Below are 20,905 nucleotides of genomic sequence, written 5' to 3'. Positions count from 1 at the left end.
ATGCTCCACCCGACTAGGCCAAACAGCTCGGACAGAAGGATTATACTCTAGAATAATTTTTTTCCGTCAAAGGTCTCTAGATTTTACATAGATGAACATTATTTTATTATATACTATTTCTAGTCAGTATTTCTTAATGTATAGATTTCAGCTTTTTGAGATACACAGGCACATACTTGGGTGATGATCGATGTGTGAATGCTTCATCTTTGTTTTTATTTTATCACCCTCAAAAGTATGTTAACGCTATGTACAACCTACCCACCTCATTGTCCTTTCAGGGCTTTATCAGACCTGAACAAAGATGGGAAGATGGATCAGCAAGAGTTCTCCATAGCCATGAAGCTCATCAAACTAAAGCTACAAGGCCAGCAGCTGCCCGTGGTTCTCCCTCCTATTATGAAACAACCTCCTATGTTCTCTCCATTACTTTCTGCCCGTTTTGGTATGTGTTTATTAATTTAATTAGCTCATTTGATAGTTAACCTTGATTCCTAGGCATAATATTTGGTGATCAAAAAAGGATTTTTTGGCATAAAATGACAGTCTCCAGACACCAAATGAATTTTTATGTCTGAGATAAGAAATATTAAATTTGTTGTCATTCAGAAGATGATTTAACTTTGGGTGATGAGAACACAGTGCAATATAAAGCTCTTGTAACGTAGAAATCCATACCTGCAGCCTATATGACCCTATTAACCAATGTCCCCTCAATAAGTTTGATTTTTAAAATGATAATAATAAAATAAAATAAAAATTGCTGTCATAGCTAGGGTGTCCTTGTAGTCCAGTTTTCACAGGACAGTCCTTATTTTTGTCTATTGTCCTGGCTTCCAGTCTGGTTAATGTGCCTTTTCATAATTCCCGGCTGGATGATAAATTATAATATCCCCCTCGCTATACTGATCCTTAATACTAATCTTAATTAATTTCTTCTGTATTTTGTATGAGTAACAAAAAATGTGAACAATTTTAAACTCATTTGAAATAGTTTAATTTGGGATGGGGGTAATTTAAAATTATACATAGGTAGAAATTTCTTTAATTCAAAGATTAGCCAGCTGATTTTAGGGCTAATTTACATGTTCATCAGAGATAACCAGTTTTCCATTCATTTTCATTAGCCAATTTGTTGTTATGTGTGAGAAGCACTCATTAAAATGGAATATACAACTGGATAGCTCTGTGTACCTGAAACATGTGCCTCTCCACCAAATGTTAGATCTTAGAATGCTAGCTAGCTTCTTTCACTATTGTAGTGAACGCTAGAGATAAATACCAAAGCATTGTGCGACTATATTTATGTAATGTACTTAGTAATCTCCAGTTAGTAAATGAATAAGAGTTGTCACTTTGTTCCTTTGGGTGGGGTAGTTTGTGTGTGTGTCTTAATCAATAGCACTGTATTTATTATCCTCACACATTTGATCAGGTGATACATCCTCTCTTTGAGAATACTAACATTTAATTGGAAAAGGCTGCTTAATTTTGTTCATGATACTGGAAGAGAATTTTTAACTCCTTGGTAGGCATTCTTTTAGTTCACACAGGTCAGACTATTGATAGTTAAAAGCAGTGGTTTACCTTCCTCGTGTAGGGTAAAGCTGCTTTTGTGTATTTTTAAGACCAATTTGCCCATAGTGTTGCTGTTACTATGGGGTCTGCTCATGGCACTATAAGCTTGCTTTCTGGCATGTGTTTCCTAATTGACTTACTAGCACTAGACAATGTGTTCTGTTTTGCCTTCAGGGATGGGAAGCATGCCCAATCTGTCCATTCCTCAGCCATTGCCTCCAGTCGCTCCACTAGCAACAGCTTTGTCCCCCGCAACTTCAGGGGCCACCCTCCCTCCCTTAATGATGCCTGCTCCCTTGGTGCCTTCTGTTAGCACTTCCTCCTTACCAAATGGAACTGCCAGTCTCATCCAGCCTTTATCCATTCCTTATTCTTCTGCAAGTAAGTACTTTATGTCTAATAAACCAGTATTTCATATGAAGAAAGACACTGTTATGTTCATGTTCCAATAGAGGCAAATTTCTTTCATAATTTGTAATATTGTTTAGTGTGCACCTTTTTCATTTTTTTCTTTTCTTTTCTTTCTTTCTTTCTTTCTTTTTTTTTTAGCATTGCCTCATACGTCATCTTACAGTATGATGATGGGAGGATTTGGTGGTGCTAGTATGCAGAAAGCCCAGTCTCTGATTGATTTAGGATCTAGTAGGTATGAATACTTAAGCTTCCAACTTTTTATGTTTTAATAAGGAGTATTTAACAAATGACTATTTTTTAAATCTCTGAACTTATCCAGGTTTTACTTTATAATGGCCAAATGTAAACACTCAAGGTAAATTTGTTTATAACGCACATAAAATAATTGTTTTTATTTTTAGAATTATAAATGCCTGTTGTATTTTACCTTTGAAAAAATGTTCCATGAAAACAAAAAAATATTTTGCTATGTTTTTAATCAGTCAATCTTTTTGCCCAGAGCTACATATTTTTCCTTTTAAAAAAGTATGTTTTTTAAAGATCTTAAAACCATTGTACATTCCTAATTTCTTTCTTGAGCAAATTCTTCTGCTTGAGTATTCTTTAATTTCAGAAAACATTAATGTTCATTCCTCATCCTTTCTATAAATCACAATAATGCCCTTTTTTATAAATTAAAAAGTTTTTCAATTACAGCAGACATTCAGTATTTTATTAGCTTCAGGTGTATAGCATAGTAGCCAGACTTTTATAAAACTTATAACATGATCCTCCCCCAAAAAATCCAACACCCCCCTGACACCAGGCATAGTTATTACAGTATTATTGACTGTATCCCTATGCTGTACTTTACACTCTCATGACCATTTCCTAACTGCAATTTTACTTCTTAATCCCTTCACCTTTTTCACCCAGCCTGGCAACCATCGGTTTCAAACCTGGCAACCATCGGTTTGTTCTCTGTATCTATGATTTTCTTTCTTTTTTATTTGTTCCTTTATTTTGTTTTTTAAATTCCACATATAAGTGAAATCATATGGTATTTGTCTTTGACTAATACCATCTAGGTCCATCCATGTTGTCACAAATTGTAAGATTTCACTCTTTTTTATGGCCTGGTTATATTCCATTGTATATATCGGCCACATTTTCTTACCCAGTTGTCTCACAATACTGCTCTTTAAAGCAGTGACCCAGAAGAATCTTTGTATCCTAGCTTAAACACTCACTGAATAAATAACCTTTTTTTCTTAACGTCACTGAGCCATATAAAAGCTGGGACAGTAATACCTGTTAAGTTTGTCAGGAGGATTAGAAGTAATATTTGTTTGTTTGTTTTTTGTTTTTTTTTTGTTTGTTTTTTTTAAATATATTTTATTGATTTTTGTACAGAGAGCAAGGGAGAGAGATAGAGAGTTAGAAACATCAATGAGAGAGAGTCATTGATCAGCTACCTCTTGCACACCCCCCACCGGGGATATGCCCGCAACCAAGGTACATGCCCTTGACCGGAATCGAACCCGGGGCCCTTCAGTTCCCAAGCCAATGCTCTATCCATTGAGCCAAACCGGTCCCGGCTAGAAGTAATATTTGTAAAGGCCCCCGCACATTATGGGCCTGGTATATTGTAGGTTCTTGATATATGGTGGTTCTATACTTCATGTGGTATTTGCTTTCCTAAGAATAAGGATAATTTTTTCAATATCAAATACAAAAGCAATTACTGTTGTATTATAAAAGATATGATTCTTATAAAGTTGGACTAAATATATTTTATTTAGTAACATAACACTTTTAAATAAATTTTGTTATAGCTCAACTTCCTCAACTGCTTCACTCTCAGGGAACTCGCCCAAGATTGGGACCACAGAGTGGGCAGTTCCTCAGCCTTCAAGATTAAAATATCGGCAAAAATTTAATAGTCTTGACAAAAGCATGAGTGGATACCTCTCAGGTAAGTGGCATACAATGCTTAAGAATGTGAGTTAAAGTTTTTTTAAATGGACTTCTATTGAAGAACTTTGAATTTGTACCTTATAGCTCATCTAAAATTTTAACATCAAAAATTTGGCAGGCATTGGATATATGCAAATAATGTAAATTGTGTAAAAATTCAAAAATGCATATAACCTGGTTGTTTTCTTCAAAGTTCTTACAATAAAGTTGAGCACATAGATGTACACGCAAAAGACTTCACCCTTGAGAAAATCAAACCTCATCCTCCAGAATAGGGAGTGAATGGAGAAGCTCACATGACAGGAGGGAGTGTGTGGGATTAGCCTCAGTTCCCTGCGAGTCCCTGTCCTCGTGGGTCTTTCTCTACTTGCCCTTTCTAGAGGCACGTGAGCATTGCTTATCCTTTAATGCTCAAAGGTAGCCATAAAACTTGGCCTCGGACCCCCATAGAATATTTGAGTACAAACATCCAAACTTCACTAATTGAAAATAATGAAGGGGCTATAAACAGAAGGTAATAGGCAAATAGACTTCCCACCTTCTGACTTTCCCCTCTCTTCACTCAGCAATGAAATACAATGCAGGCCAAACAAAATAAGTGTTTAAAAGTAATGGAGCTTTACAGTGCTAGGGAACATAGAATGGGATATATTAAAACTGATGCGATCAGATAAAACAGCTATAGGAAGGTTTGGGTTGAAAATGTGCATTTGGGAATCACTGCCCTCTAGGTGCTATTTACAGTCAGAGAAATGGATGTGAATGCACAGGAAAGAATGTCCAGGACAGATCTTTGGGGAGTATCAACATTTACAATCACTTAGAAGAGGAAGAAGAGAGACGAAGGAAGGAGCAGAGGGGAGAGATCTGGAAAGGCTAAGGGAGCTGTGCTTCCAGTTGCATTGGTGTGCCAGGAGGCTCCGGAGGTTGGCCTCTAACACTGTCTGCACTGGTGCTCAGTCCTGCATGCCAGTCACTTGTGAACAGTTATCTTCTGAGCATTTGGCGCCATTAATTCTGATTTCCAAATTCTTTGGGGACAGGGAATGTGTTGTGTTGATTACTGCTGAATGCTCAGTGCCTGGCACATGGTAAAAATTTTTATGTTAAATGTTTCCAGGATAGTTGCAGTGTTATTTTGCAGGTGCAGCTGTTTAGGTTTGTGTGACTTTAAAGAGGCTAAAGAACTTTCTTTTTTTTCTTTTTCTATTTTTTAATGTTTTCCCACTCAATCAGGTTTTCAAGCTAGAAATGCCCTTCTTCAGTCAAATCTTTCTCAAACTCAGCTAGCTACTATTTGGTGAGTTTGCCCATTAATTATGATTTTTAACTATACATCCTCTATTATAATAAAGATACTGTTTCTATAAAAGTTTGTGACTCAAACATGTTCCATAAAAGTAGCTGCTTGAAAGTTAACACTGCCTTTGAAAGCAAATAAAATTGTGCAAAATGTTATTCATGAGAACTTTGCATTTAATTATTTTATAAGTAAAACTAGTTTGCTTTATATAATGCCTTTTATGGAGAATTAGAAAATATCTCACTTTTAATGTAGAATTTAATGTGATTTGAGTCCTGGCCAGTGTTTCTCAGTGGTTAGAGTGTCAGCCTGCACACCAAAGGCTCATGGTTCATTTTCCGGTCAAGGGCACCCCCAGTGGGGGCATGTGCGGGAGGCAACTGGTCCGTGTGTCTCTCTCATATCGATGTTCCTCTCTCCCTCTCCCTCTCCTTCTCCCTCTCCCTCTCCCTCTCCCTCTCCCTCTCCCTCTCCCTGTCTCTCCTTCTCTCCTTCTCCCTCTCCCTCTCCCTCTCCTTCTTCTTCTTCCTCTCCCTCTTCCTTCCCCCCTTTCTTTCTTGCCCCCTTTCTCCCCTGTCTTTCACTCTCTCTGAAGAGCAATGGAAAAAAATTTCCTCAGGTATGGATTAACAAAACAAACAAACAAAACAAAAAGTGATTTGCTAGGTGAATTAACCATGAAAAAAGGCAGTCCATGTTTTCAGAAGGAATAGTTTTCTTTCTATTTAAAAGTTTTTTTTCTCGCTGAAACCGGTTTGGCTCAGTGGTAGAGCGTTGGTCTGCAGACTGAAAGGTCCCGGGTTCGATTCCGGTCAAGGGCATGTACCTTGGTTGCGGGCACATCCCCAGTAGGGGGTGTGCAAGAGGCAGCTGGTCGATGTTTCTCTCTCATCGACGTTTCTGGCTCTCTCCTTTCTTCTCTGTAAAAAATCAATAAAAATATTTTTTTTAAGTTTTTTTTCTCTTTCGTGTTTAGAACTTAAGGGTAAAAATTAACTCGCTTTTCTGTATCTCTACATTTTACTAAAATATGTTATGGTAACTATTTTACTATCATTCCTTTTTGAAAAGATTTTAAAATTGATTTTTAGAAAGAGAGGGAGAGAGAAATATCGATGTGAGCACATCAATCGGCCGCCTCCTGCATGTTCCCTACAGGGGATCAAGCCTGCACCCCAGGCACGTGCTCTTACTGGGAATCGAACTGACAGCCTTTCTGGTTCAACATCCAACCAGCTGAACCACACTGGCCCGCACTATCATTATTCTTGTTTTAAAAATAAAAAATTGAATTGTTTTGAAAATATTTTATTCCAAACTGAGACTTCATTTCTCACTTGTGAGTTTTCACATTTTCTTTAGGAATCTGGCCGACATTGATGGGGATGGACAACTAAAAGCTGAAGAGTTTATTCTTGCGATGCACCTCACGGACATGGCCAAAGCTGGACAGCCTTTGCCTCTGACTTTACCTCCTGAGCTGGTCCCTCCAACTTTTAGGTGAGTGCCCTTCACCCCCTCAGCTGAAGAGGGGTGGTTTTGATCACTTGGCAGACATGAGTACTAACTGGGATTTCCACTAGTTTAGTGGAGAGTTAAACATTTACACTGACATTTAATTTTGGAATTTAATGAATTCCGGAGAAGGAATAGATATTAGAAGTAGTTAGGTTTTCATTGTTATCGATAAGAAAACTGATGACTAAAGAGAATAAATTTACCCCAAGAAAGCAATTTTATCAGATCTCTCTAGCTTGACAATCCATATACTGCTGTTCATTATAACTACGGACCATACTGTGTTTTAAATATCATTAACATAATGTTCTAAATATTAATTTGCTCTGGTCATAGGTAATCTATATTATCTAGTCTAAAAATTCCCCAACTGCATGACACAAAATTTATTTGTTGTTTGCTTTTCTTAGAGGAGGAAAGCAAATTGATTCCATTAATGGAACTCTGCCTTCATATCAGAAAATACAAGAAGAGGAGCCTCAGAAAAAATTACCAGGTAACACTGTGTGTCTGAGTTCTCTTAAATTTTTCCTTGAAATGTAAATGAATATTTAGAATTTTTACATTTTAAATATTGTATATGCTAAACAAGAAACTGTTTGATAAATGTGGTGGGTTTTGACATCAAATGAAATTAAGATTGTCAAAATTAAGAGAGTATGTATGTAGGAGGAAGAGACAGTGTGTGTATTTGGCAAGAATGTGTGGATTAGCATTCTAATTAAAGTGTTTCTCCCACTTCAGGAGAAATCATTAGAGCAAATTTTGCGATGAAATCTTGAATTTTTAAAAATAGTTTAAGTATTAGCTGAAAAAATACATATGTAGATATTTTAAAATATTAATAAGTTAATGGCACATGTCAAATAAACCAAATATATAGCCATCTTTAAGGTTGTCCTTAAAGAAATGTTGAGAAAGAAAGTTGAAAAGTATTTTTATTAGCAGAAATAGTTAAAATTATTTCTCTCGAGAGGATTCAAACTTAGAAATCTTATTTTCTAAAAATGAATATTCTTAGAGCAGAAATAGTTTACTATTTACATTTGGGTTAAAATTATCCTTAGGAGAAGTATCCAGGGAGTAATAGCCAAATGGTCACAAGGCATGAGTATGTGGAAACTGAAAGGCGGGTCAGCAGGCCCTTCATGTGTGAGGATGCTTATACTGTCCCTTATTTAGTTACTTTTGAGGACAAGCGGAAAGCCAACTATGAGCGAGGGAACATGGAACTGGAGAAGCGACGCCAAGCCCTGATGGAGCAGCAGCAGAGGGAGGCGGAACGGAAAGCCCAGAAAGAGAAGGAAGAGTGGGAACGAAAACAGAGAGAACTGCAAGAACAAGAATGGAAGAAACAACTTGAATTAGAAAAACGCTTGGAAAAGCAGAGGGAATTGGAGAGACAACGAGAGGACGAAAGGAGAAAAGAGATAGAAAGACGAGAGGTTATTTTTAGGTTATTTTATTTCCTAAGAAAATAATTTCATTTAATAAGTGACTATATTTCCTTCAATTAAAAAAATGGTGGGTTTTGTTGTGGCTTTTCCTCATTCATACTTTTTACAAATCTGAATCTTGCCTGTGAGGGCTGTTCGGGGCCAGTGACAGTAAGAGAAAGCATGTCTTCAGGTGACATCTCAGAGGAGAACTGATTGCGGAGAAGAGTGAGGAGCTGGTAGTGAGCCAGGGGAAGAGGTCAGTTTGATTGGGTCATCAAATGAACAGAAGCTTAGGATCCAGAGTGAAGAGACCAAGGAATTGGAGCGGCATAAAGACAGGAGAGGGGAGACAGAGGTCTAGTGAGGCATCAAGAGGCCGGGCCTGCTCAGGTCCTTGGGATAAACAGTGTTGTGTGGGGCTCACAGGCCGTGTTTTAAAGGGCTGGGATGGAGCACCATAACTATAAATAATATGAATAGAAGTTGTGTTCTTCCCTGGTACCGGGAAAAGGTGCAGTTATTCCTAGTAACATATTTTTTTTACGAAATCATCCTTTTGTTTATTAAGAGAAAAGTAACTTCCCTGTGAGTCAATCCATAAATCTGATGGGTGAGGTCATTTTTGTGTAACTTTTTTCATTTAGGACCATTGATAAAACTAGGTCTGCCCAGTTACCCATAGGCACTCAATTCCTGCCTCACTCTTGTCATCTCATCAGTGTTTGAATGATGCAGAATTGTTTATGTAGAAATTAACTTTAATTCATTATTCTCAGGCAGCAAAACAGGAACTTGAGAGACAACGTCGTTTGGAGTGGGAGAGAATCCGCCGACAGGAGCTCCTCAATCAGAGGAACAGAGAGCAGGAAGAAATTGTGAGGCTAAACTCCAAAAAGAAGAGTCTTCATCTCGAATTGGAAGCACTGGTATGGCTAAAGTTTAAATGAAATTTATCTGAATGATGCTGGAATTACCTGTTGAAAAATGTCATTGTTTTAAAAATCCATCTCATGACTACATCATGTTTAATGTTTTAATACTCCAGTTGGTTTTAAACCTTTATCTTAGACTGAGGATAAATGACATTTAAAAATTTAAGTAAATATTTTCCTGATAACATTTTCTATTAGCATTTTATGTTATCATATTTGTATGCTCTTCCTGTAGAATGGCAAACATCAGCAGATCTCAGGCAGACTTCAAGATGTCCGACTCAGAAAGCAAACTCAAAAGACTGAGCTGGACGTTCTGGATAAGCAGTGTGACCTGGAAATTATGGAAATCAAACAGCTCCAGCAAGAACTTCAGGTAAGCCCTTTGCTGCTGAATTGTCCTTAAGTGTGAAACGTAATTAATAATTCTTCTTAATAGAGTGGTTTTGATTTTTGGTATCAAGAACCCCTTCAAGTCTCTGATAGGCCACCGTCCCAGAAAGGAAGTGAATATACACAACCTTGTGTATAATATCAGGAAGTTCATTGACCACCTAACACTCTGGTAGACATCTGGTTAAGGTCTACTTAATATCTGTACATAAATGGACATTTCTCATTTTGTGTTTTAAGTTTATATATCTTAAACTAAGGTTATTGCTACCTCTTCAGGAAATGTTGACTTAACATTATTCTTTCCAGAATTGTGCAAGAATGTTGACTGTGTTCCCAGGGAACTTGGTAATTCTGTCCTTTACTTGTGCATTAGGATCTGGTTCAGTTGCCATAGTTTGCAGAATAGGGACTCTGAAAGCATTCTGTATTTCTAGAGTCCTCTTACCAAATTTCCCTTTCTATATGGACTGGCAGTTAATCAGCTGTTTTTTCACTTTGTCACTGTGGATATAGGCAGACTCAATAACATTTCCCATCTGATTTAAGCCTGCTTCCTTAGTTATCCAGAGTTTTTAGTCCCTCTTTGATATACACTTAATTATTTTGGAGTGTCATGGCTTTCCTACATATACCACATAGCACAGACACCAAAGGCCCCTCTTAGCCTGGCCCTCTGCCAGCCATCATTGTGCTGAAAGTTTAAGGCTCCAGTTGTACCCCATTAACAATGGCTTTCTTCACACCTTTTAATCTCAGCCAGTCAGTCATAAATGGATTTATGTTTAAACATTTGTATTTTTTGTTTATTTGTTAATCCTCACCTGAGGATATTTTCTCCATTGATTTTCAGAGAAAGTGGATGGGAGGGGGAGAGACAGAGAAGGAAACACATCGATTGGTTGCTCATTTGGTTGGCTCTCACACGCAAGCTTGCAACCAAAGTACATTGACTGGAATCGAACCCACAACCCTTCAATTCGAGGGTTGATGTTCTATCCACTGAACAAACTAGTGAGGGCTAAATAATTGTATTTTCAATCATGTGTACTCCATTCTAGTTTATTCACAAGTTGTGAGCAGTTGAAAACTACATATTATTCCTATACTAAGTTTTAAGAGTGATTAAATCATGTTTTGAAGTTTGCAAAAAAAAAAAAAAAATTGTAGGCATTGCAGTTTTAATCAAGCACTACTTTTTCTTTTTATAAGGAATATCAAAATAAGCTTATCTACTTGGTACCTGAGAAGCAATTATTAAACGAAAGAATTAAAAACATACAGCTTGGTAACACACCTGGTAAGTCTCTAAGGTTTGTTTTGCCTTTTATTCTTTTCTGAATAACTGACTTTATCAATGTATTCTGTTACTTTTTAAGATAGCATTATTCTGTTATAAATAACATTTTTTGTCGGAAGTTAAAATTTTCAAATTAATGTGAAAAATACCACATGTTAGAACATTATATTAATAAAAATAAATAGTAATTGTGATATGTCTTACTATATTTACATATTTCAAATATTAATCAAATAAAATGCCTGAGTACAATTAAACAAGATCTAGGTTTGGCTCTAACACAAGACTGTACATTTTGGCCATATCCTGCATGAATTGTAAAGAACTGTTATGTAGGAGATGTTTACTAAATTTAAAACAAATTGTTGGGCAATGTATACAATATGATCCCATTAAAATCCTTTGGAAATAAGTATTGATTATGGTCATATCTAAATGTAAATGCCTAAGTGGGGAATAAGGTGAAAGTTGAAATAAAGGGGAGTTTTTTTTTACTCTTTAATGTGTTTCCTTTATTTTACACTAGCTTTTAAAAATATTTTATAGTTTTATACTAGATGTCTATATTTTTAAAAATTTAATAAAGTTTAAATATGTATGTGAATAGATAGTAAGATTGCTATTTTAATTTATTGTAATGTAATCTGCATTATATACTGAGTAGCCAGATTATTATGCTCTCTGAACACATAATAATCTGGCTACTCAGTGTATATCCTATACTATAAAAGGCTAATATGCAAATTGTCCCCTCCCAGGAGTTTGACCAGCAGGCAAGCCGGCCAACTGCCCATGTTCTCTCCCCCTGGCCAGGCTGGCCGGACCCCACCCATGCATGAATTCATGCACCAGGCCTCTAATATATATATACACACACTGAGTGGCCAGATTATTATGCGTTCAGAGATCATAATAATCTGGCCACTCAGTGTATATTTCTATCTAATTTCTCCATCCCTGCATGACTATGTAAGAAAAGGTTACTTCCTTGGGAACATTACTAAATAATCCAGTTTGTAATATTTATTGAGTCCTTACTATGAATATTCCCCTGTTCTTGGAAGCACGAAGAATAAGTAGAAAGCTACTTTGACAATAGCTGCTGTTAATTGAGTATTTACTGTGGGCTACACTTTACATTAATGGTTTTATATCCATCACCTCATAAATGAGATCAGAGATATGATGCCCATTGTATAGAAAGAGTCTGAGGATCAGGTTAGTGAAAAGCCTTACCTCAAGTGGAGCACCACAAGTCCTGGTACTTTTTGAGTAGAGAACCACTGCTTACACATTCCTGTAGGAAGAGCTTCCCAAGATCTAGTTTGAAAGGGGGTAATTTTGACCACTGAGTTTTTATCTCTTCAGCTGATCCACATTATGCATGTACATCCTTTGTCTTTCTCTGGTTACACCAATTTGACCAGACAGCAAATGCCAATTACTTGTAAAGACATAGAAATTTCTACCAAATGTAAACTGTCTTATGTCTGTATTTCAGATTTAGGGGTCAGTCTACTTCATAAAAAATCATTAGAAAAGGAAGAATTATGCCAAAGACTTAAAGAACAGTTAGATGCACTGGAAAAAGAAACTGCATCTAAGTTATCAGAAATGGACTCATTTAACAGTCAACTAAAGGTATTTATTATATTCTATGACATTCATTTTTGGTTAGCTGCCTTCTTACCTTCATTATTTTGACTAATAGAATGAATATGTGAAATTATTTTTATATATAATACATTTTCATAATTTATAATTTGAGCTATACTAGAATTGCAAGATCGTTTTACATGTACTTTGTAGATGTAAACATTATGTCATGTAACTAACCATTATTTGCTATAGTTTTCAGTTTTTGATGACTTTTTATTGGCATTTGCACATTTTAAAAATAATTACCTTTGTCAATATCAAAGAATGGATCTCAGCCAGCATGATCTTGGGCAAAATTCTAAAATCGGGAATATGGAAAATTTATAATAGTCCTTGTAGAAGCTCTTCTAACACACTAATTTTTTTTTTCTTTGTTACAATTTAATTTACTTAACCTTTGTGAAATAATGTAATAATCAGTGAAATCTAAAGCATACTCTGGCACTATAAACTTACCATGAAAATAAGTTCATGATTCATTATTTGCTGCAGTGCAGAGCAGAAATCCAAATTATATATCAGTCTATCATTTTGTGCAGAATTAGTTGTATACTGAAACTAGACCTATGAAAGGGGATTTGAAAAGCTAAAAACCAGACTGATGGCACATCATTCAAATTTGGGAGTTATTCCTTTCTAACTGAGCATAAAGTTTTCCTTTTCTAACCAAGCATAAAGTTTTCAGAGCATAAAGTATTACATAGCTTTTCAGGCAGCTATGTGACTTTTATCTTGCTGTTTAGAATAATATGACACAAACTCTAGAATAAACAAATTAATAAAAAAAGGTGATGTGGGTTCAACTAAGGAAGAGAAATTTGAGGTGCATATTAATACATTTCACACATGTATATATTTAGAAAAAAAAATAACCAAATAATTTGTCATTGATGGACAGACAAGCCAGCCAAGTTAACTTCCCTACATTATTTTTTTTAATCTGTACATAGTTTAATTGGCTTTTTATCTGCCTTATCTTGCAGTGTGGGAATATGGATGACTCTGTTCTTCAGTGCCTTTTGTCTCTGCTCAGCTGTCTCAACAACCTCTTCCTCTTACTTAAGGTTATTTTCTAATATCTAGCTCCTTTGCTTTGAGTTACTTTACTGTTTTGTTTTTTTTAACTAGACTATTTTTTGCATTTATCTGAATATCTTTGTTTGAAATAACATATGTAATATAGACCTTTTTCTTCCTGCTTGCTTGAATATCCTTCTGCTATCTAACTGCCTGTTTGATTCTAATGCCAGAAATCAATATGATTGCCTTCCTCATAAGGAACCCAGACACTTAGAAATATCACTGGGTTCCCTTACATCATTCCTGTGAGCTGGGTTAGCTGATTGGATGATTACTGATTGAATTAAAAGGAAAGATAAAAGAGTGTGAGATTAAGTCATTTACCCATATCACTGAAAATAACTGTTTAAAATAAAACTTTTACTTTCTGAAATCTAGGACTAGGTTATATCATACATATAATGGTTTGCTTTCTACTACTGCTATGGAACTATTTTAACCAATAATGCAGGGGCAGCTTTAGTTACATCTAGTTACCAGGCTTCATGTTTAGACATGCTTGCACTTCAGATAAAAATGTTTAAATCACATGTGTAAATAAAGAGCTCACTTTGTCATATATAGCATATGAGTATTTAAAGTACTCAATGAATCCCTGTTTTAATATATAGCATGTCCTCAAGTAATGGTTTATTCAATGTAGTCTTGCTATAACACTGATGAGATGCCATAGAAACTTAACTCTTGTTTATAACAATTAGCCTATGGTAAAATTAGTTTTGTATACGTTGTTTCACTTAAAAGTTAAAGAACCTATTGACGATGTTAAGCGAGGACTTACTGTAGTTTAAAGAAAGGTGCTTCAAATATACCATGTGCTAACCTAGTAGATTTTGACTGCCTTCAACCAGGGACTAAATGGATGGCTGTAGGCAGTAGTTTGCATATGCACAGACAAGACAGGGATGTGATAAATAGAGCTCATTTGTTACCGAAGCAAAGATAGGGCAAATTTAACGACAGCATCAGCTTTTCCTTTGTGGCTATAGTGGCAAAATGGCCAAATTATCTGATTTTAGAACTTTTGCTACAAATTACACAAAAATTTAAACTTCAGTTCCTTTATCTGTAAAATGGGTTTAATGATGACATGGGGATTATACTCACACACGCAAGTCTGATTCTTTCACATAAACATTTGATTCTCCACAGGCCAGCAGATTATCCTTCTTGTTTTGCTTTTTTCGTTCTGCTTCCTGCCTTCTAGCCTTTCACTGCTTATTCAGACTTTCATCATTTAGAAAACTAAAAGGGGGTGAGACCTATACTGTTGAAGTGGTTAGGAGACTGGCCGTGGTGTCACAGAAAGCAAGAATAGAGTCCCTCTTAATCATCATGGTAAAGTGATACAGAGCAATCAGTTAACATAGTAATGAAAAAGGTTCATGGAATTGTAACAAGGAGACCTTTGAAGACCTTTGAAGTGCCATTTCAGTTGAGTGACAAGCAGAAGCACGATTGCAACAGATCAGGAATGGGAGTTGAGGAAGGGTTGAATGTGAGCAACGTTAAGAGGAGAGTGAACAGAGCATGAGGCCAAAGGAAAACTTTGGTCTTTGGAAGAAAGGCTTGAAGGATAAAGGGTACAGAGTTTGCTGATGTAAGAGGAGTAAGTCTGGGATCTAATGTACAGCAGGGTGACTGTAGTTAACAATACTGTTTTGTTTTCTTGAAATTTCCTAAGAGGATAGATCTTAAAGTTCTTAACACTGAGGAGAGAACTACATATGTGAGGAGATTGCTATTTTAATGAGGTTGATTGTGGTGATTATTTCACAGTGTATAAAATATGTAAATTTTTATTTGCCGGTTATGCCTCAGTAAAGCCGGGGAAGAAAAAAAGAAAAATAGGACCAGCCTTGGAGGTAGGATCAGCTTTCTGTAAGACATATGGCCACATAGTAAATGGATAAGATAAAAGGCTGGAGATGATGGTTAGGCAACCACATCCAACTCAATGTCTTAATGATGGTTGACTAATTTCATTGCCAAATTACCAGCACCTAGTGCATGGAAGATAGTGGGTGGTAATAAATACATGTTTAATGAATGGATGGTTTTAAATGTTCTCAGTCAGAAAATATGCAGTATTTAGGGTTACTATTAGAGTTTATGAGAAAAAAAGCACAATGAGATTAGTCAAAAAACAGCAGAGAACTATGTAGTAGTATTTCATATTTTAGGAACACTTCTGACTCCATGTAGTTTATTCTTTTAAGTAAAGGCTATTTTTTTAATGCAAAAGGAAAGGAGGAATACAGACAGATTTGAAGGAGATGATAACAAAAGAGGAAGGACCCAGCCAGAGTGGCTCAGTGGTTGAGCATTAACCCATGAACCAGGAGGTCAAAGTTTAATTCCTGGTCAGGGCACATAGCAAGGTTGCAGACTCAATTCCCCAGAAGGGTGTGCAGGAGGCAACTAATCAATGATTCTCTCTCATAATTGATGTTTTTATCTCTCTCTTCCTTTCTCTCTGAAATCAATAAAAACATATGTTTTTAAAAAGAGGAGGGAGGAGCCGAGACCAGTTTGGCTCAATGGATAGAGCGTCAGCTTGGGGACTGAAAGGTCCCAGGTTCGATTCCGGTTAAGGGCATGTACCTTGGTTGCGGGCATATCCCCAGTAGGGGGTGTGCAAGAGGCAGCTGATCGATGACACTCTCTCATTGATGTTTCTAACTCTCTATCTCTCTCCCTTCCTCTCTGTACAAAATCAATAAAATATATTAAAAAAAAAAAAAAAGAGGAGGGAGGAAAGTGAGAGATTGAGTGACATTGAATATATAGAATGGTGGTTGATAAAGTCCCTAGGGAAGCAGATTAAAATAATCTATAATTTAAAGGATTAGATAAAAAGAATACTTCCAGTATAACACATGGGGGATACAACTTAACAAAAAGACGATAAACGATCCAATCAAAAAATGGGCAAAAGACCTAAATTGATACTTTTTAAAAGAGGATATGCAGAAGGCCAAGAGACATATGAAAACATGCTCAAGTCGCTAATCATCTGAGAGATGCAATCAAAATAACTGTGAGATACCATCTCACACCTGTCAGAATGGCTGTCATCAATAAATGACAAGTGCTGGTGAGGATGTGGAGATAAAGAAGTCCTCGCGCACTGCTGGTGGGAATGCAGACCGGTGCAGCCACTGTGGAAGACAGTATGGAGTTTCCTCAAAAAGTTAAAAATGGAACTCCCGTTTGACTCAGTGATCCCACTCCTAGGACTATATCCAAAAAAACAGAAACACCTATCAGAAAGGATATATGCGCCCCTATGTTCACAGCAGCACAATTTACAATAGTGAAGATTTGGAAACAACCTAAGTGCCCATCAGCAGCTGAGTGGATTAAAAAACTGGTACATCTACACAATGGAATACTATGCCGCTATAAAAAAAAGAAGAAACTAATGTCATTGCCAAATTACCAACCCCCTTTGGGATAGTAGAACATCTGATCACTCCTTTTGGCAACTGTGGTGAAACATGAATAATATTAAAAGTATCTTTAAAGCCCTACCCAGTTTGGCTCAGTAGATATAGCAATGGCCTGCAGACTGAAGGGTCCTGGGTTCAATTCCCATCAAGGGCATGTACCGGGCATGCAAGAGTCAACTAATCAATATGTTTCTCTCACGTCAGTGTTTCTGACTCTCCCTCTCCCTTCAGCACTCTCTAAAAATCAATGGGAAAAAAATCCTCTGGTGAGGAAAATAAATAAATAAATAAATAAAGTATCTTAAAAAATTGTTTTATTGGATCCTGTAATAGACATATAGAAGATCAGTGATAATTTTTACTCTTTTGCTCAAGTCATACTAAGACAAATAGGAAAGCCAAAAGATAAGACATTTGATAGGCCATTATTACATTAAGGAAATTCACACAATATTGTATCTTCAGCAGTGAGGAACAATGAGAAAAGTACTGGCCTAGGAATCTAAAGAAATTAGTTCTGGTCTCATCCATGCCATTTGCTAGTTGTGTAAATATTTGTCATTTAATCTCCAAACTTTCTTTTATGAAAATAAGCAAACAATGTCAGCTCTTCCTTCTTTGCAGAGTCTTATGATGATTAAATGAAAGTATATATTATATATGTGCTATACACATATTTTGTTGTTCTTATTAGGGAAGGGATTATCATGAATCTTCAAATTATCTTTAGTGTGTCGCAAAGTCACCACTGTTGACTTTGGATGTTTGGGGTGTACTTTTCCTTAGAGGGAAAGTAGGATTTGTCAGTAGAATCTTTAGTGGTTTAGTTTCTTCTTAACCTGTGTATCCAAAGTTAAGTAAAGGGAAGATGAGATTTTAATTTATACAGGTGACAGTTGGATAGCTAATTTGGGGATCAGGAACAGTAGAGTAAAAACTTAAATAAGTATCTACTAGATATACTCAATTAAACTACATATGTAAAAAATTGGCTGAATGAAATTCCTCTTAAAATGTTGTAACAAGCACATTGTTTTAAGAAGTTTTAATGCATTGCTTTTAAGTTAAAAATGGATTATCAAATCAGAGAATTGGTTTGTAAAGATTCTGTGTTCCTTAGGAATGAATTAATACAAAAGTAGATGATTTTAAACAGGTCTTTGTCCTCAATGACTACATGGCTTAAATATATATTGTATTCAGTTATGTTTTTAATCATGTAGATGTTTTTAAACTTTCAATATTTTTAACTTAACTTGCTTTAAGATTTTTGTCTTTTAATGAAAATGACTCATTATATAAAAACAATATTTTAAGTTAAAGGCCTAATTGACTTATTTTCATTTTCTCCTTAGGAACTGAGAAAAACCTACAATACACAGCAGTTAGCTCTTGAACAGCTTCATAAAATCAAACATAACAAGTTAATGGAAATAGAAAGAAAAAGGTCAGAGCTAATACAAAAAAAGAAACTAGAAGATGAGGCTGTAAGGTAATATAGCTGATAAAGTTATTATTCTACTGGAGGCCCAGTGCATGAGAATTGTACACTGGGCAAGGTGGGGGAGCGGGAAGCGGTGGGAGAGAGCGCGGTCCCTCAGCCTGGCCTTCACCCTCTCTCAGGCAACTTAGGTCCACTCCCTGGACACCCTTAGTGCTGCCTCAGAGGTGGGAGAGTCTCCTGCCACTGCTGCTGTGGCGAGCCGTGAGCCTGGCTCCTTTGTTGAGCATCTGCCCCCTGGTGGTCATTGCACATCATAGCAACCAGTCGTTCTGCCGTTCGGTTGATTTGCATATAAGCCTTTTATTATTTAAGATATTACTCTAAGAATTCGAATTTTGTTACCTATACCTCTAGTTTGACTATGAAAATTTAAGGGGAATAAAAGATAAATAAAAGGATTGTCCTAAGATGCTAATTAAATTCTAAATTTTAGAAATTCATTTCTTCTTTTATGAACTAAATTTACAGTAATCAGTTTTATGTTTCATTAGTGAAAACTATGGGCTTTGGAGTCAGACCTGAAAGATGAAAAAAACTAAATACTTTTGTAGAATGATAAGACTGAGTGTAGAATTTTGTGTTGTGCAGTTCTCTTTGTACCACTGAAATATATCAGTTGCCTCCATTTATAGCGAAGAAAAGTAGGACAGTGTGGTATCTGAAGCATAGAACCATTCATTTAGAGCAGTGATTTTTAGCTTTTCATCTCATGGCACATAAGAACTAATTACTAAAATTCTCCAGCACACCAAAAAAATTTCTTGCCATTCTGACAAAAGAAAAATAGGTATAGCAACTCATATCTCTTTGCTACAATAAATATATAATTACTATATAAGATTACTAGAGCTCCAGTGCAAGAAATTCATGCACAGGTGGGGTCCCTAGGCCTGGCCAGCAATCAGGGCCTATCAGGGCCACCTCTCCCAATCCTGTTGGACAGGGGGAGGGACTGCAGGAGGTTTGCAGGCAGTGGGGAGGGTTTGGGGGAGGTTGGCTGTGAGAGCACACTGACCACCAGGGGGCAGCTCCTGTGTTGAACATCTGCCCCCTGGTGGTCAGTGCACATCAGAGCAGCTGGTCGACCTATCGTTCCAGTCGTTTGATCAAAACAGTTGCTTAAGCTTTATCTGTATCTATATCTATATAAATATAGATATAGATACATATTTAGATATATATTTAACTATATATTATATCTAAATAGATGTAATATTTCTTCAGTTTGTCAAGAGCAAGATCTATTTTATTTTTATTTTGTTTTTAAAAAATTAGGACATTGTGCAAACTCTTTCTCTTTTATGTAAAGGAAAGCAAAGCAAGGAAAAGAAAACTTATGGAGAGAAAATCTTAGAAAGGAGGAAGAAGAAAAACAAAAGCGGCTCCAGGATGAAAAGACCCAAGAAAAAGTTCAAAAAGAGGAAAAGAAAACTGAGGAGAAACGATGTAAGGATACAAATAAAAATAAGATTTGATTTTTCTGAGACAGAGCAACAAAAGAAAAAAGAAAGATTCTGATGAAAGGCAAAAAGAAAAAAAAAATTAAACAGATAACTATCTTAGAATCAGAAAAAAAGTTCTTTTCTAAATTCAACTTGGATGAGAATTGTGTAGACTTATTAAAACAAACTGAAGGCAGCCCAGCAGGGATTTCTCAGTTGGTTAAGCATCGACCAATGAACCTGGAGGTCGCAGTTTGATTCCTGGTCAGGGACATGCTTGGGCTTGATCCCCAGTAAGGGATGTACAGGAGGCAGCCAGTAAGTGATTCTCTGTCATCATTGATGTTTCTCTCTCTCCCTCTCCCTTCTTCTCTCTGAAATCAATAAAAAGAATATTTTTAAAAAGACGGGGGGTAGAAATATTAAAAAAAAACATTGAGAAAAGAAGGTAAGTCATCACTATGAACAGACCCTGACGTAATTTTCATAATCTAAGTGAACAGTTTCAAATATTTTTTTTAGCTAGTATTTATTTTAATGAAACAATAAAATTTTAAGTCTTGCCCTAACCGGTTTGGCTCAGTGGATAGAGTGTCGGCCTGCGGACTCAAGGGTCCCAGGTTCGATTCCGGTCAAGGGCATGTACCTTGGTTGCGGGCACATCCTCAGTAGGGGGTGTGCAGGAGGCAGCTGATCGATGTTTTTCTCTCATTGATGTTTCTGACTTTCTCTCCCTCTCTTTTCCTCTCTGTAAAAAAATTAATAAAATATTTATTTTTAAAAAATTTAAGTCTTTGCACATTAAACGTGTTTAGAACATTACTGTGTTTTTTATATACCATTCCTAAAATATTTTTTATTATTATTATATCTCTTTTGAATATATAGATTATTAAATCCTTTGTAATACAATGTGTTGAAAATTTTATAAGCAA

At 36.1% G+C, this 20,905-nt stretch overlaps 1 protein-coding gene across 9 annotated transcripts in view; it reads left to right on the top strand.

Annotated features, from left to right (window-relative positions):
* ITSN2 (intersectin 2) overlaps positions 1–20,905 on the top strand; it is an 88,034-nt gene that overhangs the window by 25,231 nt on the left and 41,898 nt on the right. For 3 of the 9 annotated variants that reach the window (XM_084900587.1, XM_084900588.1, XM_084900586.1), the window contains exons 5-18: positions 282–445; positions 1,753–1,959; positions 2,128–2,224; positions 3,807–3,946; positions 5,185–5,248; positions 6,614–6,751; positions 7,180–7,265; positions 7,952–8,214; positions 8,985–9,134; positions 9,376–9,516; positions 10,746–10,833; positions 12,335–12,474; positions 18,380–18,516; positions 19,838–19,974. In XM_084900587.1, coding sequence (XP_084756713.1) covers positions 282–445; positions 1,753–1,959; positions 2,128–2,224; positions 3,807–3,946; positions 5,185–5,248; positions 6,614–6,751; positions 7,180–7,265; positions 7,952–8,214; positions 8,985–9,134; positions 9,376–9,516; positions 10,746–10,833; positions 12,335–12,474; positions 18,380–18,516; positions 19,838–19,974 — 1,952 coding nt within the window. Of the gene's footprint in view, positions 1–281; positions 446–1,752; positions 1,960–2,127; positions 2,225–3,806; positions 3,947–5,184; positions 5,249–6,613; positions 6,752–7,179; positions 7,266–7,951; positions 8,215–8,984; positions 9,135–9,375; positions 9,517–10,745; positions 10,834–12,334; positions 12,475–13,475; positions 13,557–18,379; positions 18,517–19,837; positions 19,975–20,905 lie in introns of all 9 variants that reach the window. The other 6 variants (XM_084900591.1, XM_084900592.1, XM_084900590.1 and 3 more) reach the window with 3 other exon arrangements.

Source organism: Pipistrellus hanaki (genome assembly GCF_964339955.1).
Source record: "Pipistrellus hanaki genome assembly, chromosome: 12".
Taxonomy (NCBI): domain Eukaryota; kingdom Metazoa; phylum Chordata; class Mammalia; order Chiroptera; family Vespertilionidae; genus Pipistrellus; species Pipistrellus hanaki.
The sequence above is the reverse complement of the archived record's forward strand: the minus strand, read 5'-3'. Positions and strand labels throughout refer to the sequence as shown.